The 25,982-nt window shown below is 37.6% G+C and overlaps 1 protein-coding gene across 1 annotated transcript; it reads right to left on the bottom strand.

The window, feature by feature from the left end:
- Positions 1-87: 87 nt before the first annotated feature.
- Positions 88-21,559, bottom strand: abcc12 (ATP-binding cassette, sub-family C (CFTR/MRP), member 12). Its single transcript, XM_039613249.1, has 31 exons — positions 21,502-21,559; positions 19,097-19,158; positions 18,743-18,894; positions 18,221-18,367; positions 17,885-18,032; positions 16,083-16,328; positions 15,348-15,521; positions 14,220-14,367; positions 12,517-12,665; positions 12,153-12,260; positions 11,575-11,787; positions 11,422-11,493; positions 10,123-10,247; positions 9,462-9,534; positions 8,880-9,083; positions 8,232-8,366; positions 7,891-7,999; positions 7,124-7,174; positions 6,812-6,910; positions 6,615-6,718; positions 5,751-5,933; positions 5,409-5,635; positions 5,181-5,318; positions 4,853-5,042; positions 4,679-4,768; positions 4,385-4,574; positions 3,407-3,566; positions 3,246-3,324; positions 1,191-1,304; positions 756-920; positions 88-662 (listed from the first exon to the last, which is right to left on the bottom strand). Exons 2-31 carry the CDS (start codon positions 19,145-19,147, stop codon positions 570-572), a joined length of 4,137 nt encoding a protein of 1,378 aa, XP_039469183.1. The 5' UTR covers positions 19,148-19,158; positions 21,502-21,559; the 3' UTR covers positions 88-569.
- Positions 21,560-25,982: the final 4,423 nt, after the last annotated feature.

The following is a 25,982-nucleotide window of genomic DNA, read 5'->3' as shown; positions in this document are numbered from 1 at the left end:
CACAACCTGTAAAAATAAAGGTAATCTTGCTATATATAGTATATATAATTTATCTTTTTTAAAAATACCAATTAATACTGAAACATACAAATTTAAGTAATTTACTAGCACAGATCTTATCAGGGTCATTTTTATATACCTACACTTTGAAATTTACAATGCATTTTTTAATGTCTCACAAAAAACAAAATAAAAAACAGGAGACTTTCTTTGCTGCCATTGAATGTAATTTAAGACTTGGCAAATTCATAACTTAACTAACATATAACGTGCATAAGAAGTCATCTCATACGAAATATGAAGGGAAACCCAGTAAAGTACAGTGCTCATTCTTTTATATCAGCAGACAGGAGAGATAAATACATAACTATTTACAAAGTTCAAAAACTATGTTGTCTTTCCTGCACTGCTATCACTTTCCATCTCTGCTGCTCAGTTACATCTCATACAAGCACACCAGAAAAGATTGTAGCATCACAGTACAGACTTCAATATGGCTGTGTATATGGATAGCTGTTATGGACATGCCCAGTGACTACTATGCAGCAGTTTTTTGGATGTCCTTCTGTTCACGAGTTTACTGTATTAGCAGCTGTCAGGAGTGATGAGAACAGAGAGTCTGGCCGTTGCTTCAGCACATCTGGATGGTCTAATTCTGCCACCTGTTGAACAGAACACTTAGTGAGTTTAAGTTAAAGATTGTGTAAACATCATCTTTGATTTGTGTTCATTTGTGATTTTTTTTTTTTGGGTACCTGCCCATTGTCCATGACCAGAATACGATCTGCATGCATAACAGTGTTGATGCGATGCGCTATGGTGAGCATGGTGCAGTCTTTGAAGGCATCTTTGATGGTGTTTTGAATTAGAGCATCTGTTTCTGAATCAATGGATGCTGTGGCTTCGTCTAAAAGAATAATCTGCCAAAAAATAACCAGCGTAATGGTGGTCAGAAAGAAGAAAACAGTGGATGGCAAAAGTGTCATAAAATACAAAAATGTTTACAGTGCTTATGTTATTATACACTTTGAACGCACACAATGGTAAAGTAATTAATGGAATTATTGATAGAGACATCACAAGCTAATGTGACAGCACTATCCCAGCCAATAAACTGTGTATTAACAATAAAACTAAAAATGCTAATTAAATTTAGTATCATCAAGAAAGTGTCATATGTGTGTACACACCTTGGAGTTACGGAGTAGAGCCCTAGCCATACACATCAGTTGTCTCTCACCAACAGAGAAGTTCTCTCCATTTTCCAACACTGGTGCCTGTAGCCTTTCTTCCAGCTTGGCGATCTGATGGAATAAAATCATATTTAACAGCACTAATTTTGGTACTGCCATTCATACCCCTTGCTAACATAAAGAGGATATTCACAGCAAAAAAGCCCACAAAATAAACTACAGAGTTGTATAATCCTTGTCTAAGTCAAGGCAAGGCAATCAAAAGTTTGAACTCTTATATAGACAGACTGTCTGCAGTCAGACAGGAGCAGCATAAAGATTCTGGGACGGTGCCTCGGGCTGGAGAGCCAGTGAAATGGAAAAAAGAGGTGTATAGCCTAGATGGCTGAGGAACAGAATAACCTAAGTGCTGAAAGCCTTACGTTCCTAAGAGCACATGAACTGCTGGCAATGCAGACAGGTGTTGATGCTTGAGAGGATCACCTTAAGACACGGCACAAAGACTGGACCACTCAGGAGGGCTAGTGTTAGCTGAGAGGCAGAACAACTAGACTCCCTGGAGGAAGCAAAAGCAGGAACATAGGGAACACCTACAGTGAAGCCTGACTGGTACACCTTGCCCTCAGGTGGGTGTGCTCGAACAGATAGGTGGGAATAACTATTGGCACTCTAAGGTGCATGAATTGGATAATTAAAGTAGGAGTAAGATGTGGTGTGGACAGAAGTCTGGAAAACATAACAGCAAGGGGCTGCTGACTGGTGACACTGCTTATGGCTAGTTGGCTGCAACCTAAATGAAAAAAGAGCTAATCACTCTGAAGCTGTCAAACCAGAGATTAGCCAGGAAAAAAATCAGACAGGTGGCTATTTGGTCGTGGCTGACTAGAAAGGAGATTGGCTATTTCTTTCTAGCTTGCAACCCCCATGCTAGTCTTGGATTAAGGACTACTAGAGTTCATTTTTGCCAGAAAGGAATACCTGAGTGTATTCTGTGATAAGAATTTAGACATGCCAGAACAATATCAAACTTGTTGTAATAAAAATGTTTAGGGTTTACTACTTCCTGTTAGGATGCCTGGGTCGTTGACCAGGGCTTTTGAGTTTATTATATTATTTATCTTTTCTAGTCTTTGGTTTCTTTGTTAGAGTTCTTTCTTATGGGTTATGTCTCTGTGTTATCCTTAGTTGTTATATCCCCGTGTCCAGCTAGTGTCTATGTCTGCCCTACGTCTCTGTTCCCTCTGTTGCAGTGCGTGCGTGGGAGTCTGTCTTTAGTTCAGTCTGTGTCATGTTTCCTGTTTTATTTTGAAGGTCCTTGTCTGATGTTAATGTATCTGGTTTTGCTTCCCCTTGTCTCGTTAGGCCTAATTTGCCGCAGCTGTGTTTCCCTCCTGTTGTCCATTCCCTGATTGCTCCCTCTATGTATTTAAGCCCTGTGTTTGAGTTTGTCATTGTTGCGATCTACCGTTTATTATGCTGTGTGTTTTGTCTGCTTGCCTGAGTTTATGTTTGACGTCTCAGTTCTGGTACCTTTTTTAGTTCAGCATTAAAGCTGTTTTTTGAGTTTACTTTGTGCCTCCGAGCGTCTGCACTTTTGGTTCCACGATTCCTGTCTGCACACAGCCTACACCTAACACTTCCAGGTCCACGACATGAGAGCAACATTAGTCAACATTAGTGGTGCCATTAATAACTGATATAGATTTTTTCCTCTGTGGAAAAACATGTGCCTGGACAGAGTGTACTATAATGGTACACAGAGGAAGGTGAACTAAATGTAGGGCACTGGGGGGAAAAGAAGTCCAAATTCCAAATATGCAGAGCTAGTCAGAGAGTAAACAATACTGGATGTGTTTATGTTCACAAAAAATGAACATAAAATATATTTTTGCCTCTCGGGCTATTCCATATTCTTTTAGGGCTATACTAATCAGACGTGTCACAGAGACTGCAGTCTTATGTGTTGTGGGTTTTAGTTTTTGTCAAAGCAAAATCTTGGATAAAAGCGAGTGGCAAAACAAACAATAAGAGTATACAATACTGATAACATACTGAGTCCTTTATATAGGTCTTCTCCAGTGCTGCCCAAATCTCCTCATCAGTGTAGTTATTAAACGGGTCTAGGTTGTACCTGTAGGAAAAACAGCTCTTTATCTAGTGACTGACATGCAGGAGTAAAATCAGTGTGTGATTCTGTACTTCTGGTTCACTACCTTACTGTACCGATGAACAGCACAGGGTCCTGAGGGATGATGGACAACTTGCTGCGCAAATCCTGCAGGCCAATGGACATAATATCAACTCCGTCTATCTTTATGGTTCCTGCTGCAGGCTCTACTAGTCTGAATAGAGCCACTCCTAAAGAGGATTTCCCTACAGACACAAAGCACAGAGCAGAGTAGCTGAATATTACACTATAGCTGTCAAGAAGAGCTGAGTAAAATTGTAATCTGGACTATGGAATAATTAAGAATTCACTGCTATAATAATTACAACCCTGTTTCCCAAAAAAGGAAACTGTGTAAAATGTAAATAAAGACAGATTTAATTTAACATATGAATGTTTAAAGTTATACATTTTAATGGATAAACAACAAATTATCTTTCATCTTAATCAATGGTTGGGAATAAGGAGACCATCACTAAATGGAATCAGAAACATTTTTTTTTCTGAGTCCAGTTTCAACCAAGGTCAGTAAGCACTTTTTGTTAGTGCGTCCATTGATAAAAGATCAAACTCCTACAGTGCTAAACTACAACAGCATGGCGGCCTACTCAAAGAACCATCGGTCTAAACTGGTCTTCCTACAGTCCAGAACTGTCACCTACTAGCAAATTATAAAACATGAAATATGACAAAGATGGCTTCAAACTGCACAGCTTCTATATCAAGTGAGTCTGGGAAAACATTTTGCTTTCAAAGTCTTATTTCTTTATCACTTATTGTTAAAAGATGAGCTAATTAGCAGTAAATGTGCAATATGCCAACTTACTACTTGTATCCAATCAAAAAGAGATCATTGCATTGTGTTTAAAAAGTGTCACAACTGTCTTGGAAACAGCATTGCTGTAATATCTAATGTTTTTTAACTGCATAATTATTTAAATATTTCTAATTAACACATAATTTTTAAATATCCCACTGAATAAAAATTAAAAAAAAGTAATAGCTACTAAATTCGGGGCCTTACCAGAGCCAGTCCTTCCCACGATCCCCAGCTTCTCTCCAGGTTGAATGTGGAAATCAAGGCCGTTTAGGACAATTGGTGTATTCTCTCTGTACCTCATCTTATAGTCTACGAAGGAGACGCCCCCACTGCTAGGCCAGTCCTGTGGGATCTGAGCCTCTTTAACATGCCTGGGGGCCTCAGACTTACAATCCTGCAAATAAAAAAATTAATTTTTTGAGTGAGGCAAACAGGAAATTTGGGGTTTGGTCTTGGCAAAACCATGAAAGATGGATAGTTTCCGGAGAGAAATCTGACCATGATGTATTCCTGCAGTCGCTCCACTGAGTTGAACCTTGCTTCCACTTCCGTTGACTCTCTTACTACATATTGAAGCATGCCTGTCAACTGGACAACACACAAAAGTTCTAACAAAACACAAACACACATTTCAACATGACTTAGACGTATAACTCTGCTCTCCTTATTTACCTGTATGGTATAGGATATGGCCAGGCCTTTCAAGGATGGAGCAATAAAGTCATTACTGCTAAGCACTACAAACAGAGACACCAACAAGGTCATAGTAGCAGCCATGAAGTCCAGCCAAAAAGAAAGCCATCGGGTGCCAGAATGAAACAATAAAAAGTGATTTGAGTTGATGTCATTCAGGGAATTGAACCTACAATATGACACAATGACATGATGAGAGTTGAGATCACACTCCTGTAGAGCACCAATCAAAGAACACATCATTTACAGACTGACCAGTAATAGAGAGACTTTTACTTGTTTTTGTGAAGGAGTTCTGGTGTCTTACATTTCTATGTGACTGTTTCTTGTGTTGTAAGCATGGATGGTGCTGAGGCCCTGCAGTGTAGAAGTCGTTAGTGAGATACAGGGAGAACGGCTGATGTTTTCTATCTTCTTCATATGACGAATACCCCTTTGGAATAGGCTGCAGATAAATTAAAACAAATGTTGATCGACTTGTACCTTAGTCAACTATTTGCTCTCGCACTAAGCCAATTTTTAAAACTTAACTCACAAGAGAATGAGGGTAAACAACGCTCCCATGATAACCACAGCCACAAGCATGTACGGAAAAACGGATGCGATGATGATAATTGTGAATGTGACGAGAAGACAAAACTGCAGGAAAGGATCCATGTGAAGAGGAAGCACAGTGTCCACCTCTTCTTGATCTTTAGAGAAACGGTTTAGAATTCGGCCCGTTGGAGTTGTGTCAAAGAAACTCATTGGACTGGCAATAATCTGTGAGAGGAAAATACAAACAACAAAAATAATCATTTATTGAATCATTGAGCAGTTAATCTGTGTTTCAATTGGTCATGTTGAATGGTAAACACTGGGGATTATTTCTGGGTACCTTCTTGAACATTGTGTCGTGGAGTTTGCAGGAGGCCCTCAAGGTGACATAAGTAAAAAAGAAGCATTTGATGAGGGCAAGTACCACCATGATGAGCGTCATCACACCATAAATCGTTTGGTAGTAGTGCAGGTCTGGATTTTTTGAGATGTCACCTGGATCTGAACCTGGGTTAGTCGATGACTGCGATAAAACAGACAAAATATCTTTTGTTAGTGGAGAGAGAGTGGACTTGGCGTGTCAATCATTTCGGTGGGTCCTTCTTGAACTGTCATCTTGAGTGACAAGCCACAGCTAGAGAGCAGGTTTCTAATACAGCAGTGCATGGAAACTAATTTTTTTTACATCAAAGACAGGAAGTTTTTGAAAAAATTCATTAACCGTGAAATAGGAAGACTACTTTCCAGATCCTGAATTTGCTAAATAAAGAACATAACACTCCAGCATGCAAAGGTACTGTTAAAGAACAATGTTTAGTAGTAATGGTGGTGGATCGCAAGTTGCTCTTTAAACAACTGTTCCAGGACATGGTTCTTGTTAGGGTCAAGCTAAACAAGCATAAAGGGTAGACTAAGATGTGCCAGTATTCTGTGTACTGATAGGCTGGAATAATACGAAAGTGTACCACTAAGAAATGTGCTAGCTGAAATATTATGTTCTTCATCACATTGGTTCTGCCCAGACCATTCAGTTAGCACTCTGTTCTTTACAGGTATGCTTGACCCTGTAAAAAGATTCACACTGCAGCAGTATAATGAGCACATCCAATAATCCAGTGATTGAGAGCTCATTGTTATTTCACCCAAGCTGTTGATACACGATGAGATTATTATTGTGTGAATGCTAGAGAGACAGGATTCTCACCCCATTACCCTTTCCAAGCCAGAAGCTGAGCCACCAGTTGCTGAAGGCTGTGGATCCAATCATCAGGACAATGTTCAGGACAGCGAGAAAGACGAGAATGTAGCCTGTAGCAGAGAGTTACAGCACAACTATTAAGTACATATTAGTATACATTACTGCTCAAAATCATGTAAATGCATGTGTGTGTTGTATCAGACCTCCAGCTGCTTGACAGTACCGGTGGTAGGTTCTTAAGGAGACAGCACCCTCCGTGAAGGACTCTTCACGGACTAGCTGGTCATCAGACTTGACAGGAGCTTAAAACGGGGAAAATATTTTAATAGTCGTAACAGGATTAGTGACTTCCATTTGCATTTACATGCATCACATGTGCATTTCCATTATAAAAAATATCTAAAAATCTTGCTTGGTGTAACACAGGGCATCACATAACAACTAAATATGTAATAGTGAAACAGCTGACAAACCCTGGGATGACACTCAGAATTAAGTGAACTTTAAAGACTTACGCTTTTGCTCAGCTGTTGTTTCATGATCCTTTTCATCTGACATGTCAAATGCTGAAAGGAAGCATAGAAGTAATTTTATCATTCTACTAATCACAACAATTGACTTAAATTATCATTGACCACATATTGTAAGACATAACTACAAAGAGTTGAACCACAGACCCCTACAGCAAGGAAATCTGGAAACTAATCACTTGTATCCATAGAGGGAAGAGTCACTTTAAATAACACAACTGGGATCAAACATTTCTATCCTGACCTATTGCAGGTCACTGAATGTTTTGATGCGTATAAATATGATAGTAATGTTATGTCATGACCTTCACAGGTCATATTTTTGGTGCTACATTACACTTTCAAAACACATGAAAAATTATGAAGACACATTGGAACTTTGCTGGTGTTTAGTTAGAGAAAAATAACATGGGTATATAACAAAAACAGTCAGGACTACAAGTTTGCTGCCCTGTCTGTTATTACTTTACAAGGCCTCGTTTTTGATTGACAAAACTTTGATCTGTCCCTGGTTATACAATTGCTCTTTAACAAACAAAAGTACTGATGTCTCAACACTGCACATGTGCTGGCACAGCAATATTTAGAAAGTGTCAGCGTCATCCCCCTAAACACTGGTCTCTGGACAGTGAAAAAAACCCCAAAACCCCACCTTATTCAAAAAAGCACCACTACTAAGACAAAGTCTGTCATGAATTCAAACACCCAAAAAGTTCAAATTATTAAAATCATTTTCTTCCTAGTTTTTATACCAGGGTTTGCTATCCCACTGTCTGCACGATGTCTGAGCTCAACCTCTTTCAACTCAGCGGCATCTTGGGATGATAAATCCTCCTCTTCCTCTCCCTCCTCATTCTGAGTCTGACAAGCAAGAATATCAGGAACACAGCATTACAGCCCAGCCCGTACAAGCTTATAACCACGAATGGAATGATTTGTACCTTGTTTTACAACTGATCATTAAGTTTATTGTTTTTGACATAATAAAACAATAAAGAACAGGTGAGGTGATTTGCAGGAACTTAATAATAAAAATCAAAGATAAAAATGGAAGAGGTACGAGATGTACTCTTTTAATTTAGGGTACGCTTACTTTGGACTGTTCCATCTGGTAATTAGTGATGAGCTGAGCATAGCGTCCGCTGGCGTTCATCAAGGTTTGGTGGTTTCCGGCCTCCCTGATCTCCCCGTCCTCCAGAACCAGGATGTCATCACAGAACTCCAAATACTAGCAAGCATAAGTGAGAACAACTGTGGCAACAAAATCTATAGCGTTGTCAGAGCTGTTCTAAACTATAATCACATGTATGTACACAGATATGTCATTTGACAGATGTTTTTATCTCCAGTAGCGTGACTAAGTTTTTTCAGATTTGACTGAATTTGTCCAAAATGTTATATTTAAAAATAAAATTTTAGACAATATTCATGAAATCACCTGGTGCTTGCCCAGCAGCATTTCCAGATTTCAGAGGCTCAGGCCAAGATATGATCCATCAAGTAACCTGGTCAATTTTTCACTTTGGTTTTTATATAGATTAACAAAGTGGATTATAGTGATTTTTATAAAGTACTAACGGATGTTTTTCTGCTCCTACTGTCATGGTAAGACATGGCCTCTGACTGTAAAATTACAATATATATGGTCAGGAGAGTCTTTTTTTTAACTACTTATATCAATTGTTCTTGTCATTTATTGTTATTCTTTAGTGAAAGCACTAAAGAATGAAACTGTTCTTACCTGGAGCTGGTGTGTAACCAGTACGACCGATTTTCCTTGGAGCTCCTTTTTTATACATTCTTCAAAAATATGTTTCCCCACATGAGCATCAACAGCAGATAGAGGATCGTCAAGGAGGAAGATGTCCTTGTTGGAGTAGACTGCTCTGGCCAGGCTGATCCTCTGCTTTTGTCCCCCTGACAGATTAAGCCCCCGCTCCCCAATCTGACAAAATATCAGTCAGACTTAATACAATCCAGAAATTTACTCAATCTTTATGCAAGAGATGGTATTATATTTTAAATATTGTAATTCATTACATTATACTAGTGCATTTATTCCATACAACACTATAGTATTATTCTGTCTCAATATACCCTCCTTTATCTTCACATAGTAGTTGCTGGAGGGGAGATATGGTTGTTATGGTTTGTTTAACTTCAAATAGCTCATTATTTATTTTGGACTTTGTTGAATTGTATGTTTAAACGACTAGGACACATGACACAAGGCTTTTTTTTTCTACTTATCTATCAGATACTTGTTTATGCAGATAAGGACTTTCAATGAATTTCTTTGACAGTTTAAAGAGAGAGCACCTACCTCAGTTTGGTCACCGAATGGCAGAATCTTCAGGTCAGCTCCGAGGCTACAGACATCCACAACCCTGTCATATCTGTGGAGTAACAATGTAAGACAGTTCCCTGACTGAGAGAAATATAGTGTATCGAACAGAACCATTTAAATAATTCTAAAAATCCAATGAGTCTAATAACATATGTAATCAGGATAAGACCTGGTCTCTGAAAAACTTTTCTTTGAAAAAGCATTCATTTTATTTGCTCAGACATATGGTGCCTGGTGGTTTATGAGAGGTTATGACAGGGCCCTTTCACTTTCTGTTAAGTCTACACTATACAGAGGTCAGCAAATTTCCCTTCTCACCATCACTAAATTGAACTTCCTATTGTAACCCTGTCAGATAATGAAGATGACCTCCACTTTTATTATATTCTTATCAAATGCAAATTCACAGAGATAAGATGAACTTTCTCCTAGTTGAACATTTTTCATGTAAGGTAAAGTCACAGGGAATATATAGTCAAACCGAAAACGCTTCCCCTCATTTTCATAGTCTTGGTTGGTGCAGTAATTATTGACATGAAATCTCCTTATTTTATAATAATACCTGTTCTTTTCATATTTAAGTCTTAGCTATTCAAAAATAGTTACAATAACTGATTTATGTTAAATTATCAATTACTTGGTTTGGTCAAAAGGTTCCCCCATGAGGATATTTTCTCGAACAGTTCCGTGAAAAATCCAGGCCTGTTGGGAGACGTACGCAAATGTCCCATCGGCTGTGATGGAGCCCTGAAGAAGGTGCATCTAAAAGATAATATCAAGGAGACAGAAAAGCTATATTTACTGGACATTTCATGTATGGTTAGAAATAGTAAAAATGTCTTCTTTCTCCTCCTTCGTCTCTTGTTAGACCTTGCCACAGCTGATCGTATGCCCTCATACATGTCTTGCACCACCCTAACATACTTCTCTGCTACTGAGAGAAGTGCGGCACCACAGTTTGTCTTTTGACACCCTACCATAAACGTTTTCTAGATTCACACAAAGACACAGCGCAACTCCTTCTGACCGTCTCTCTACTTCTCCGTCAACAATCTCAAAGCAAACATCAAATCTATAATGCTCTTTCTTGGCATGAAGCCATTGTGCTGCTCACTGATCGTCACCTTTCTTACTAACCTACCTTCAACAATTTTTTCCTGTAGCTTCATGGTATGACTCAAAAACTTTATCACCCTCTGCCATCTACATAATTCTGAAGATAAATTGGGAGATTACTACTATGTTTGCAAACAAACTGTAACAGCTTCCTTCTACACAGGTGTTATGCAGATAAGATATGTAGAAGATTGTTTTGTTATATACTTCAGATACAGCTTTCATTCACCTGTGTCTTAACCCATTGAACCCTGCATGAAGCGGAAATGCAAGCATGCAGAATTTCCTCAGCTGACAGTGTCCTGCTTCCGGTCTCTGAATTGATGAGACTTGTTTAGCTTATCTGCTACATATATCCTGTTGAACTATGTTTGACCTGTGTAGGGTGACTAGTTTTCCGTCTTCCACAACATTTCTATAACAGATATTAGCTGAATCCTAGTAGCATTAGCACAAGTTTCGCCTAATAAAGTCTCTTCAAGCTGACAAAAAGAAAAGAAAAAACTTTGTCCCTCTGCAGTTATTACACTTTTGCACATCACCCTTGCCCTGGTCATAAATGGCTTTCCAGTCTTCATCCTCTTCATAGCTGCCCTCACCTGCTCCTTACTAATCCTCTGCACCTCCTGATTCACAAACTTTCCTCCAACAGTCCTCTTGTTTCTCTCACTGTCTACATTCACTGAATCCTCAAAGTCCTTGTTCTATCTTCTCAACACATGCAAATAAGAAAAGAGTGAACAAAAAATAAATAAAAGAAAACTATAAAGAAATGATACAAAATAACAGAAAAGGATAAAAACACAAAAGAGAAAGCAACCTGTTCCAAAATGCTGGAAATCAGTGATGTCTTTCCACTCCCCACATTCCCACAGACACCGAGCAGGTTGCCCTTCGGGAAATACCAGACAATTAGTTTACTTTTAATAGAATGCAGATAACCTGAGATATCATTATCAGAAGTGAATCACACCTTAGGCAGTGTGAAGGAGATGTTTTTCAATGCTGGTGAGGATTCAGTCTCGGCTGTCTTGTGTTCTGACACTCCGTTGGCTGTGCTGGGTGGGGGGCCAGACTGGCTTTCAGGTCTGGTCCAGGAAAATGTAGCATTTTTCATCACTATAGCTGAGTCACTATCTACCTTTTTCATCAGGTAGGGCTCAGGATTCTGGATCAGCAAAATTTTCTGAAATAACATCACACAGCATGTTTTTCTGTTGATATTTCTGAATGAAAGTGAGATACATGGTGTGACTAGACAAAAGCAAGGGTAAAAGTAAGACAGGAATCAAAGCAGCGTTAAAACCAGGTTTGTAATGCAGGCTGACAATATATGTTTAAAGATGTGTGCCTGTGATTTTAAAAACATCTGAATTGTGAGGTTTTGCCTCACTTGTACATACGCTGACTTTACTATTTGAAACCTTGGCCATATAAGCATGCATCAGTGTAACAATATATATGATAGAAGACAGGAAAAGCACAATCGAGTCTCTACATGAATGCCGTTTTATCTTAACAGTTGCAGAGGGCACAAAAAGAATAATTTACCTTTAATCGTTTTAGTGCTACAACAGCCTCAGCTGTGGCCTTCATAGACATGGGCAGGATGGCGAGGGAGAACCTCATGCAGTTGAAGATGGCAATTGTGGTAAAAGCCTTGTAAAAACAAAAAATTATGTTAAAACACTATACATGATTATGGGATGCAAACAAATCATGTTTATTTTAAATTGGCCACAGCAATCTGGTTTAGCACAATTGGAATTAAAGGAATGTGATAAACCTGTGTTTCATTATCTTATGCCTCATATCCAAACAGTCTGAGATTTAGAACTGTGTTACTTTAAGTTGACGCGTTAGTAAAAGGGGTTTTTCCACCTGTACAGTTTTGGTATACTGCTGTAGTACTCACATCAGAAGTGCTGAGAGGTAACCCCACCAAAGTGTGAACCAGAAAGGTGAGGACAGTGGAAACGGTGGGGATGATGCTGGTGATGTTTGTATTAGCATTCTGGACATAACTGACCTTCTGTAGTTGTTTCTTTTCATTTTTCCTTAAGCCTGTAAGAATTAAAAGTTTTTCGTTAGTTAACTTTATTTTTAGTGACCTACATTTTTTTTTTACTGTAGTTCTTTAGTGAGCACTGTAGTAACGAGCAATAAGGTATTCAGATGACTACATTATGATCATTTTTTATTCAAGAAATTACTGAGAATACAGGCTGAAGACCTAGACCTCACAGTCTCTAACACTGATAAGGAAGTTAACAAGATCATGAGATACTAAAGCATATCATATTCCCACATGCAATTTACTTGTCATAAGAAAATGAGAACACATGGGCGAGCCCCAGATTTGGCAGCAAGCCGATAAATGTCCATAAAAGTTCAAGGTAAATTGAAAGTAAGTGAGAGTTCAAGATGTTCTCACAAACAACTGAATGTTTTAAAGGCAGATGACTGCTTCAACTTGTAATGAAGGGAGTCTAACAAATAGATATTCTTGTGAGAGGTACATAAAAGTGTATGCATTAGTTAGACATGAGGTCACCTTACTCATTATAGATCTGTAGTTGTGGTCAGAAGTTTACACACACTTATCATACACTCATGAATGTCATTGTAATTTTGGGCTTTTAACTATTTCTTTAAACAGTTTTGTCTTTGGGATGTAACGATTGTAAAGCTTATCCATATAGGCTCAAATTGATACATACAGGCTTAAATATATATAAAAAAATATAAATATAACCTTAAATCTTTTATTAAGTGTTGTTGATGGTTCTACAATGTCTTTTCACTTGACTGGACAAAAACCTATTATGATAATGATTAATGGCAACTTTTAGGTTCTTTTTGCCAGCATAAAAAGGGTTTAATTAACAACAATCATTGGACAGAGCAATACTCAGGACAATGGGGAATGGAGAAAGAACTCAGTGAAGACCTCAGAAAGAGAAGTATAGATTTACACAAGATGCAGATTCCAGGATTATCAGTTCAAACAACTGTAAGTACAAGAACATCGACATCAGAGTCCACAGTGAAGTGAGTTATATCGCCATGGACTGAGAGGCTGCCAACCAAAAAAGAAGCCCCTGCTTCAAAATTGACACCTTCAGACTTGACTGAAATTTGCACATGGACAAGACAAATGCCTTCTGGAAAAAAGGTTTTATGGTCAGACATGACAAAGATTGAGATATTTGTCCACAGTAATAAGAGATACACTTAGAGGAGTAAAGATGAGGCTTTCAAACCTAAGATAATAGTACCAGCTGTAAAGCATCATTGCTTGGGGTTCTTTCGTGACCAGTGGTACCTCCAAATTCTTCCACTCTGGCACAAAATTGGTTTTGCAATGGATAAAATAGACTAACATTAAGCTTCTTGACTGGTACTTCTGAAAGCCCTAATCTCAACCCTCTTGGGGCTAGGCTTGATGATGGTGACCAAAAGCATCAGGACTTCTGATCACAGTTGTACATAAGGATGCCCATACATACCATTGTGACATGTGATTTTGTGTTTAAACAAATTGGTGTGTATGAATAATTTCCTTGATATTTGACATATTGGTTAAAAAAAATATCAAAATGAAACAGCTTGACATACCTGCAATCGTCTTCTCAAAAGAATCTTCCCACGCGTACATCTTGATTAGCTTTATACTGTTGAGAATCTCATTCATTGTGTGAACTCTGCTGTCGGTTATCAATAAGGACTTCCATCTGAATTTATTTATGAACTTGGCCAAGTAAATCTACAAAAATCAAGAAAAATACATTGTGAGTGACTAAAGTTAATAAGCAGCAAAGTAATATATGTGGAATAATATAAGAAAACACAGAAAAATCACAGTTTTGCTATATTAGCAGCTTACTAAACAAAAGAAATGAATTTATAGAAAGGTAAAATATACTGCTTTACATGCCTCAAGTCTTGTGATATAATATTTTATTATTATTATTGTTCTTATTCTTATTTTTATTGTTATTATTATATTATTGTTACAAACTTCAGTTGTGCAGTTTTCTTTTTTTGTTTTTTTGATTATTTGTGCTTGTTTGGTTGTTGTATAAAGTCAGATTGCAACATTAGTATTTCCCATTGTTTTTCATTAACTCATATTAAACACATACTTATATTTCATTATTGGTCAGTATTAGGTTTTACAGATTAATAATTTTATGTTAGCAAAAAACAGTTGCTGGCATAAAAACAAACTATTTGTGTTCTAGCAAACACCTCCCTCTGATCAAGCTTCCTAAAGAACTATGGAGTCTCCACAGGGAACCTCTTCCAGGACCCTAGCCACAAAGAGGTCTAAAATTTTTTGAACAATGATGTAATTTCGCCTCTCTACACTATGACTTTTGAATCAGCCCTTGTTTTTCCCTTTTCCTGGGTCAGAACTGTAGTGGGAAATTCTACAAGAACATATTGTCCTGAACAACACAGCTCCCAGGAATATACAAATCCTTTACCACATTAAGGTCAATATTGTTTGTGTTTCTAACATCAAATTTGAAAATATAGCATATAAGCATACAATTTCCAAAATTTGTTCTTGCTAACTTTGCACTATTTTCAGTTAATTGTTCAGTTAATTCTCTAAATTTAAAAATGTTTGAATTACATTTTTATTTACATTTTCTGATTATTGTAATAAAATAAGAACCAACTTTCTTTCACAGCTTCTAATGTAAAAATATGTCAGATTTATGTGCAATATATACAGACCTGTACAGGGACAAAAATCAGGTATGTGAAGACTCCAGTCAGTGCGGTGTAGCCCAGAATGTAGCATGCGTAGACAATACACATAATAAAGAGCACTGGGCTGGACAGCACAAAGCTCCCAAACAGTACAGCCTCGAACATTCTGTGGCCATCACTGGTCAAAACGTTAATCATCTAGGCAGCAGAAAGACATGAAGGAAAGTTAATTAGGAATTGCATCAAAACACATTTCTTTTATGTCAAAACAAGTTCAAATTATTTGTAGCTCTATTGACTCACAAGATAATTTACAATACTTTATGGAGGGATAGAAAGAAGAATACATGAGATATTAAAAACATGTAAAACATATGTATACACGTCACAATATAAAGCATGCTCACTCAAGATAGAATATAGCGACAAAGACGCTTTTCATGTTCACAGATGTCTTTAGCAGACATTACATCTGGTCCACTAATGTCTACCATGGACACAAACAGCACCACGTATCCAAGTTTTTTTCCACTACAGCGTGGGTGAAAGCAATGTCAAAGTTTTTTAAAGCAAAAATGAAATCTTTGCTAAAAAAGACATTAGCATATTTTTGTTACACTGGCTTCTGTAGGCTATCAGCTGTAAGAATATGGTACAAGTGGATACAATTATTTTAGAATTAATTACAAGAGCATTAAAACTTTCTCAGACAAATGTGGCTATATTGCATTTACCATAGAAGTGAGAACTAGTCTTTACCTCTCCCATTGAAACACTGCTGTATACCCGCAGCGATATGATTTTCTGAAAAGCCACTGCAGAGAAAGCCCCTTTCAGTCTCACTGCTGTGCGTAGGTTTATTGCCCACAGCAAGGATATTAGGAGAGCTTTGCAACATTCTGTGGTGAACAGACCAATGGACAAACCAACACCATAGGACACTGTGTTGGATACCGACTTCTCTGGGTTTTCAATATAATTCAAGATCATGCTGATCAGTACAGCCTGAAAGAACAGGGAGAAAATGGTTTGTGACACTTAAATAACATTAATCTTTAAGATCAAATTACATATTTTATATCACTATGGACTGAAAGGGTGCAGAGAAAGAAAGATGACCCTTCTGCAAAATTGACACATTCAGGTTCGACTGAAATTTGCAGCCGCCCACATGGACAAGTCGAATGCCGTCCCAGAAAAAGTTACACGGTCAGACGAGAGCAAGACTGAGCTATTTGGCCACAATAACAAGAGATACATTTAGAGGAGTAAAGCAGAAACTCTCAAAGCTAAGAACACTGTACCAGCTGTCATGCAAGGCAATGGAGGCATAATGCTATGGAGCTGTTTTCCTGCACAATGTATGGAATGGATGGAATAATGGCGCAGGAGGACTATCTCCAAATTTTTCAACTTCATCTTAACAGATACATGGTCAAAACTTGGACAAAGTTGGTTTTTTCAACAGGACAATCAACCAATTTAAATGAACTGTACTAGTTCTGCAAAGAAAAGTGTTGAAGTTTGTTGATGGCTACCAAAAGCATCTAGCTGACGTGCAAATTGCAGGGAAATTTAACAAAAAATTAGTGTAAGTGTATATTTAGGCTTGTTAAATCAAATCAAATCAGTTTTATTTATACAGCACAGCTGTTGAACGAAGTACTGTACAATAGAATAAAATTCTATAAAATTTTAAAAAGAAAGTAAAATCAAAGATAAGAGAAAAATAAGAATAAAATAATGACAGACTCATACAGAATTTAAAGCCAAGGAGTAAAAAAAGGTCTTTAGACGAGTTTTAAAAGTATCCAGTGTTGAAGAGGTCCTGATATGTAAAGGCAGTTTATTCCACAGTTTTGGAGCAGTCGCAGCAAAAGCCCGATCTCCTCTGTGTTTTAATCTAGAGCTAGGGACACCTAGCAGCATTTGGTCCACAGACCTCAAAGATCTCCCCGGAGTATACCAATTTAAAAGATCAGAAAGATAAACAGGAGCTAGTCCATGCAATGATTTAAAAACAAGTGTCAAAATCTTAAAATCAATTCGAAAACTAACTGGCAAAGTAACTAAAAACTAACTTGTAGGTATACTTTTAACCCTATGGGGATTTGAAAAAATCTGAAATATTTTCAAACTTATGCACCCAATTTTTAAAGTCATTAAAGATTTATGCTGTACAATAATTCCACCCTGAAAAATGAAACAGTTCAAAGAAAAAAACAGAGGCACAGAATTACCGTGACATTCATCCCCGTAATGAGTGTATGTAAACTTGACCACAGATGTATATATTAGTTATTATACATTGCTACACTTTCAGTTACTACTTTTCAGAACAAAATATACTTTCATCACAAGATCTGAGATTAAAATCATTGTTTTTTTTACTTATGTGCATCTTCAGATGAGTTGATGAGATGGTTCCTCTCTAAATTGCTCAGATGCGACATTTAGAAACGACAGAAATGCCTTTGGACAAAACTGGTTTCCACTGTATACAGCTGGGATTGTTCATGTTCTAATATCTAATAACATGAAACACAGAGATGATGACTCACCGGGCCCAAAAATGCTGAAACCATGGCAAGAATACCAATAATGACAGAGACAATCAGCCTGGTTTGTTGAAAGCGAAAGGCCACACGAACCAGTGAGGCTTTTTCCAAACCCCTCTTTGCCACTTCTTCATCCCAGAGTCTCTGAAACCTGCAAGACACTTACAATCAGGACCTACTCACCCAGCAGTCTGTTTTTCTTTTAAATATTATAAGTACTTAGTAAATTTCAAGTACTTTTCCAACTGTCACAATGTCTTTGGATTTTGACTGTGATCCCCCTGACTCATTTTTGGATATGTTGTGTTTAAATGTGAATATAAGGTGAAGAGAAAAGACCTTTGTGCACTGGTGTCAGCAATATCAAAAGGAGACAACTTTAGCTGGGAGATGTCCAGCTTATTCCTAAAAATTGACCACATCATGGGGGTCATCCAGGCAAAAGTCATGAAGGACAGGAAACCTGCATTGTCCACAGGGTGGGGCCTAAATATAAAGCAGATATAAAATGTTGGCATTAATACATTTCCAAGTTTAAAGTATTTAAATGGAAACAAATAACTATCCATCAAATATTATCTAAGTTCGTCTAAACCAGGGGTGTCGAACTCCAGGCCTGGAGGCCGGTGTCCTGCAGGTTTTAGATCTCACCCTGGGTCAACACACCTGAATCAAATCATTAGTTCATTACCAGGCCTCTGGAGAACTTCAAGACATGTTGAGGAGGTAATTTAGCCATTTAAATCAGCTGTGTTGGATCAGGGACACATCTAAAATCTACAGGACACCGGCCCTCAAGGCCTGGAGTTCGACACCTGTGATAAAATGACCTGTGTCATAAAGTATGGCATTGACACTGACTGTGATGAGGAAAAACGCAAGGGCTTGAGCATCTGCAAGGTCTGCTGATATTTCCTAAATGAGGAAGGGTGATCCATTTCACAGTTCTGCACACAAGGATCATCTGGATTGATGATCTCAGATCCAGTTCGCCACCGGACACCATCGTCTGCCTAAACAGTCAGAAAAGCAATAAGAAAGTATAAGACAATCAGTTAAAAAGGCAGAGTGGATGAAAGACTGAGGTTGTGCCTTAGTCAATAGCTAAATGTCTGAAATTAGCTAAGCATCTAAAAAGAAAGCAGGATGTGGATGATGGAAAAGATGTCAGGAAGTAAAAGCAACATGTAAATTTGCTGTTTGTTTAGTACTTACAAAGGAGAGTCTTCGAGTGCCATTCTCCTCCAGAGAATATTTTTTCTTCATTTTGTTCTATGCTAAAAGAGACCAAACCACAAAGTTGAAATGTTACTAACCAACATGATAATTCAAGTAGAAATGTCTAATTTAGGAGCATTATTTACCAGAATCAGAAACAGGAGGCTGTAATACATGACATGTAATGCTGGTTTTAAACTGCCCTGCCTTAAGTCCAGACCTGTTACTCACTCAAAACATTTAATGCGTTGTGAAACAAAAATAAAACAAAAGAGGCTGTGAACTGGTAAGCAGCTGAAATCCCCCATGAAGCTAGAATGTTCACTTAAAACTAAAGAAACCGGTTTCCTCTGGATACCTGCGTATCGTCTGCATAGCAATGGAAAGCAATTTTGTGCCTTCTAAAAATAGAGCCAAGGGGCAGAAGATGTAGAGAGAAAAGCAGAGGTCCAAGTATTGATCCCTGTGTTACCCCACATGAGACTGGAGTTGAGGAGGATCTGAAATCCAAAAGACTGACAAAAGATGTTCTCTCAGCCAGGTAAGACCTAAACCACTGCAGAGCAGTACCACAAATACCTATCCAGTGTTCCATTTGAGATAGTAAAATGTTGTGAAAGACTGTGTCAAAGGCAGCTGTTAAGTCTAGGTGAACCAAGATCACATGATCCTGAATCTGTAGCCAGGAGGATGTCATTAACAATCCTAAGCAACACAGATTCTGTGCTATGCAGAGATTTAAAAGCAGACTGAAAAATCTCAAAGACATTATTTTTTAATTTAAAAAGTTTTCAGCTGACTACAAACAATTTTCTCCAGCATTTTACAGAAAAGAGTAAGCTTGCAAATAGGCCTAAAATTTGATAAAATAGTGGGCTAGTTTTCTTAAGCAGAGGTTGAACTGTAGCATGCTTAAAGGTTTTAGGAAAAGTACCAGATGAAAAACTGGTATTAATAATAGAAAGAACAGATAGACCAAGAGTAGAAATGACCTCTTTAAATAATCGAGGTGGAGCAACATCAATAGGGAAACCTGAGGGCTTCAGATGACGAACAGAGAGAAAGTTACAGGCTCAAACTGGTAGAAAGCAACAGAGCAAAGAACAAGGGCTGAATGGTAAAGAGTAGCTCTGGCATTATTCACCTTTTCCACAAAGAAATTCAGAAATCCCTAACGTGGCTCAGGGGAGCTAACAATGTGTAAACAGTAGAAGCAGACAGCTAAAGACAAGTTCATTAATTATTAACATCTATTTTAATGGATGACACATTTCAAGAATTTCCCATTTTAACTATAGTTAAACTGAGCATCATTTTTAAAAGTTTTGTGCAGTACCAATTAACCATTCATTTGAAGGGTTAGTTAATGAATGGTTAACCATTCATATGTATGGTTAACTGCTAGTTAGTATGTCCAAGTTTTGGACTGATACTGAATGTGAAGAAAACGAGTTTTTCTCTGAATCATGAATTTTGTTCATCCATAACTAACACCTGAATAAAAGTGTTAATGAATGAACAGTGTCCTCCTCATACCTGCCTCTCACCTAAATCATCTGCACTGTATTAAAAAAAAAACATTTTTAAAAAAGCCCAGTCATGAAGCTAAATCTGCATATTTATCACTACATATGAAATTCATGAAGAGCTGAAACAGCAATACTTAATTAAACATATATGTAAAATAAGTTACAACTAGAATACCTGATTGAATTAAAATTACATATGAAGCCAAGAATGCCTTGGTATAGTATAGATATCTTTTCTGTAATTCTTCGGATGAAATTCAAAATGAATTCATTTGACAGATGTATCACAGCAGTGAAGGGCAACACAGCAGGTCCTCTACTAATCAGAAGGTTGTTGGTTCGATCCCAGGCTTCTCCAGTCTGCATGCCAAATATGCTTGGGCAAGATTCTAACCCCGAGTTGCTCTCTGATGCATCCATCAGAGTATGAATGTGTGTGAATGTTAGATAGAAAGTACTTAAGCTCATAATAGGTGTGTGAATGGGTGAATGAGGCATGTTGTTGAATCAGTTCATTTACCATTTAGACATATTTAAGCTTAAAATCGTATCAACTTAAACACTGCACATGCAGATTACAGCGCTGTTTTTGAAACATCTAACTAATAACATATAAAAAACCCTAACTATTCCTAACTAAATTATTGATAAATAAATATTAAGAATATTAATAGTAACTATAATTTATTTTGGTAATGATGTCTTAAAAATGAAGCTAACTAAAAACACAATCAATGAAAACTGACAGTCATAAAATACAAACTCAAACTAAAAACATCAAAACTGAGCTAAACTAACTTAAAGTAAACACAGTGAAACTTTTCCTGTCTGAATGAATGAATGAAGTTAATCTAAAAAAAATCAGGACAATACCTGTGTGTGGAAGACAACGAAGACGCACTGCTCCTAGTCAACACTGAATCTAATGCAGTCAGTGAAGCAGCATTTTACTCTGCCTTGCATAAGTAACTTTTATGGAGATCAAAGGTTAGCCTGTTTAGAGGTGATTGCCGCTGCTCGTTTTAACTGGACAGCTTAGTCACAATGACAAATCATTTAAAATCAGTGGTAACACTTTACTAATGCTCAATAGCATGTCATTATTATAAAGTATTAGTAAGTGCTTAATTCATTTATAAAGTATTATTCCTCCTTAGTCTGTATCAATACAGATATACATGTGATGTCTCATCACGTGGAGCAAGGTGTGAAAAAAGGCATGGGTCATTAGCATCAGAGGTATCGGGTGAGGTGACCTCGATAGGTCATCATGTGAACTATTGAGGTCATCTCCATAGCTCACCATGTGACCTATTGAGGTCATCTGATTATGTCTACTGCAAATATGCATTTAAAATTATAACCCTAGATGCATCAATTGATGTATGATGTGCTGTTCTGAGTTTTTATTGAATTTGACTGAATGAAAAGGAGGAGGAGACCATCCAATACTTCTTTTATTTCAGCCGTGTTCACCAGACACCGTTCTTTCTAATTCAGGAGCACTCTGGAAATGAACCTGACTGGACGCTGACTCATCTCACTAAAAGCTCACTAACACAAACCAGAGCAACACTGAACCTCAGGAATGAACTAAAGACATTTCAAACATCCCAGTAATCCTCGCTAATGTTTTATCATGACCTTATTCATATTTTATTTTACATGAAAAACCTTAAACGTTACGTTACCCAGTTACCCAACTGATTTTTCTCTCTTAAACTCCTCTTACAGACTCAGACTCTCTTCCTACCAATGTTTTAGTATTCTGCAAACCTCAAGTGGACTATGTTTGCATCACTCGTTTTAATTATCTATATGTGTGTGTGTGCATTTAAATACTTTGTTAATCACTTTCTTAGACTTTTTAAATAATACCATGAACATGTCATACATGTGAGTGTTAATGGAGAATAAATATTTATATCTGGTGATTGAACTGGTTCTTAGGTAGTGCTCTTCTATTCTACCTGAGCACTCAAAGCGCTTTATAAAACTTGCCTCATTCACCCATTCACACCCATTCTTATGAGCGCACTTTTCTAAGTAAGTAGATGACTTACTCTACCTCCTGAGCCACAGCCACATACTAAGGATGACTAATGCTTTATAAATGATGAATTACTAATACATAATAATGTGTCATTATAAAGTAACTACCTGATAAAGACCAATATGTGTGTCATTATCCTTAAACCAAATTTACACTGAAGAATTAAACAAATAAAAATTAGATTTCAGGTCGTTGTGTCTTCTAACTTAATGTATTGGGGAAAGGATGCAACTATCCATCCATCCATCCATTCGCTTCCGCTTATCCTTTCCAGGGTCGCGGGGGGCGCTGGAGCCTATCCCAGCTGTCATAGGGCGAGAGGCGGGGTACACCCTGGACAGGTCGCCAGTCTGTCGCAGGGCCAACACACAGGGACAGACAACCATTCACACTCACATTCACACCTAGTGACAATTTGGATTATCCAATTAACCTATCCCCACAAGCTGCATGTCTTTGGACGGTGGGAGGAAGCCGGAGTACCCGGAGGGAACCCACGCAAACACGGGGAGAACATGCAAACTCCACACAGAAAGACCCTGGCCTGATGGTGGAATTGAACTCAGGACCTTCTTGCTGTGCGGCAACAGTGCTAACCACCGTGCCACCGTGCTAATTTTACATGTCAAAATTAATGCTTTTGCATGGGAGGAGCCTCATACAGCTGGAGGAACTGTGTCATCTTTGAAAGATATTAGCGTTTAGCTAGTCTACAAATTGTAAAATCAAGGTATTCAGTTGAGTTGAGTGGGTATAAAATTCAAGATACCTCCTCCTCAAATAAAGTGGACTTATCTGAGGTTTAGATTTTATTTGCCATTTGCAATATAAGTCATCTCAACATGCTTTTACATTATGAGGGAAAAATCATAAAATATCAGATAGGGAACCAATGACACCCTGTGAGCAAGCACTTCCAAGTGCCACATTTAACTGAGTGGCTTATTACAGTTTCCTTTTGGATTTGTTAAGCAAATTAACATTTGATATTATTAGAGAGATGAGAACACAGTCGATGTTAAGAGGTAAAATATTTATACTGTGCTTTCCGACTCCACATTAAAGTAAAGAGACCCTTTCATGCCAGGATACGGAAAAGGTGAAGACATTAATTATTCAGTACAACCTTCATAAATCTCACTGGTAACTGCTGTGTTGGTGGCTGTGATGATAGCATAAGATCATTCATGAAAATAGTTTGAAGAAAAGAGTTCTTAAACTTGTTAAGCACTGACTTTGTTTGTTATTAATCAAGTGAATTCTAGTGATTTTTTTTTTTTTTAAAGCACATCTTCTGCCCTCTAGTGGTATAAATTGCACACAGAACCCAGACAACTTAGAACAGCGGTCCCCAACCTTTTCTGCCTCACGGACCGGTTTATGCCCGACAATATTTTCACGGACTGGCCTTTAAGGTGTCGCGGATAAATACAACAAAATAAAACTAGTACCGGTACCGAAAAAAAGAAGATTTATTCATTACACACATAAAAAGACCCAGGAAAACTGAGTTAACGATAAAAAGGATAACAAAATAACGCTGAAAACTGATAAAAACCCTGAAAACCATACACTTCACACCTGAGCCTCAACTCTCGCGGCCCAGTACCAAACGACTCACGGACCGGTACCGGTCCGATGCCCGGGGGTTGGGGACCGCTGACTTAGAAGACCCACTAATTTAGAGATAGGGATGAAATTAATAAATAAAAGAGGTGAGCTCCTTCACATTTTGCACAACAAATATTTTCCCACTAATGTTATTATGTGACTAAATGTTTTGGGAGGCTTTTGTGCTTTTCACTGAATTTCACTTTTTGGTGTTTCTAATTATGGAAATAATTGTAATTGTATTGTATGTAATTATCATAATGTAAATTATGTATGCACTAAGCAACATGAGAAAAAAAAGGCTGTAATTACTATATCTGCATCTGCTTCTATGTTTGATTCACTTACTCATTTTATTTTAGGAAATATATCCAAGTAAACAAATTAATTTTCCATCATTGTTACAGAAATTTGCTGTAGAACTAATAGATATCTTTGGAGTCAAGGATTTAATTTTGCATTACAATATTTTTCTAGATGATCGGAATATCTCACTTTTTGTGACTGGTTATGCACAGCAAATAGCTTGTATTTATTTTTAATCACTTATTTACTTATGTATTTCGTGACATTTTTATCACATATTGTGTGTTTTATATCTTTTCAATGGGTTATTTTTGCTAATTGCTGGATGTTTTCAATTCAATTTAATTCACTTCAGTTTTATTTATATAGTGCCTCATCACAACAACAGCTGCCTAAAGACACTTCACATTGTAAGGTAAAACCCCTACAATAACATAAAAGGTGACTGAAGAAGAAGCACTCAAGGCATCACGGGAATCCCCGAACAGCTTAGACCGATTGCGACATAACTAAGGGAGGATTCAGGGTCACCTGATCCAACCCTAACTATATGCTTTATCAAAAAGGAAAGTTTTAAGATTAATCTTAAAAGTAGACAGGGCATCTGTCTCCCGAAACATGAAGCTGGTTCCACAGAAGAGGGGCCTGAAAACTGAAACTACATTTAAACTACTAAAATGCCTTCACAATCTGAAATAACCCACATCTAACTTTGAGGTTTTTCAAGAGAGTGGCGACCCCTGCTGATCTTCAAGTGCCATGAACGAGAGGAGTTTCATCTTCCCTCTCTTTGGATCGATTTCACAGTGTGTTTTGCTACATTAGCACTGACTAAAGTAAGTGCTTGTATCAGAAAATGCAAACCATTACATTCGGTATCCCAGGTTGATAACAGCTATGTGGCAATTTTAGGGGTGATTTTACGATCAAACTTGCGGGGGGGCTAAGGTTTTCAAATTCCTACAAACCCTTCTTTTATTGTACAGACTCGACAAAGGGCAGCAATAGGATGAAGTATTAGGGCCACAGACATGTATGTATGTATATATACATATGATTGATCATTTCGAAGTTTTGAGAGACAAGTCCAAATTGTATTTTGAGAAAAAGTCAAAATGTGAAGATTATGTTGAATATTATGAATGCTTCAAGTCAAACTGCCACAGTTGCATTACCCTCTGAGTTAGTGAAATCGCACTTCAGAATCAGTTTTAGTAACAAGGAAGAAAATGATTTTTCTTTTAGCATTTGGCCACAGTGTGTTTATCAGTATAAGGATGTTGAAAAGATGGTGCAAAAAGCTGCATCTGGTCAGATGGAAGAACACTCAGACTTGTCTCGAGACAACTGTAATCTGCACATTTAAACTTTTTTCTCAAAATAT

This window comes from Oreochromis aureus, linkage group 1 (assembly GCF_013358895.1).
Source record: "Oreochromis aureus strain Israel breed Guangdong linkage group 1, ZZ_aureus, whole genome shotgun sequence".
Taxonomy (NCBI): Eukaryota; Metazoa; Chordata; class Actinopteri; order Cichliformes; family Cichlidae; genus Oreochromis; species Oreochromis aureus.
The sequence above is the reverse complement of the archived record's forward strand: the minus strand, read 5'-3'. Positions and strand labels throughout refer to the sequence as shown.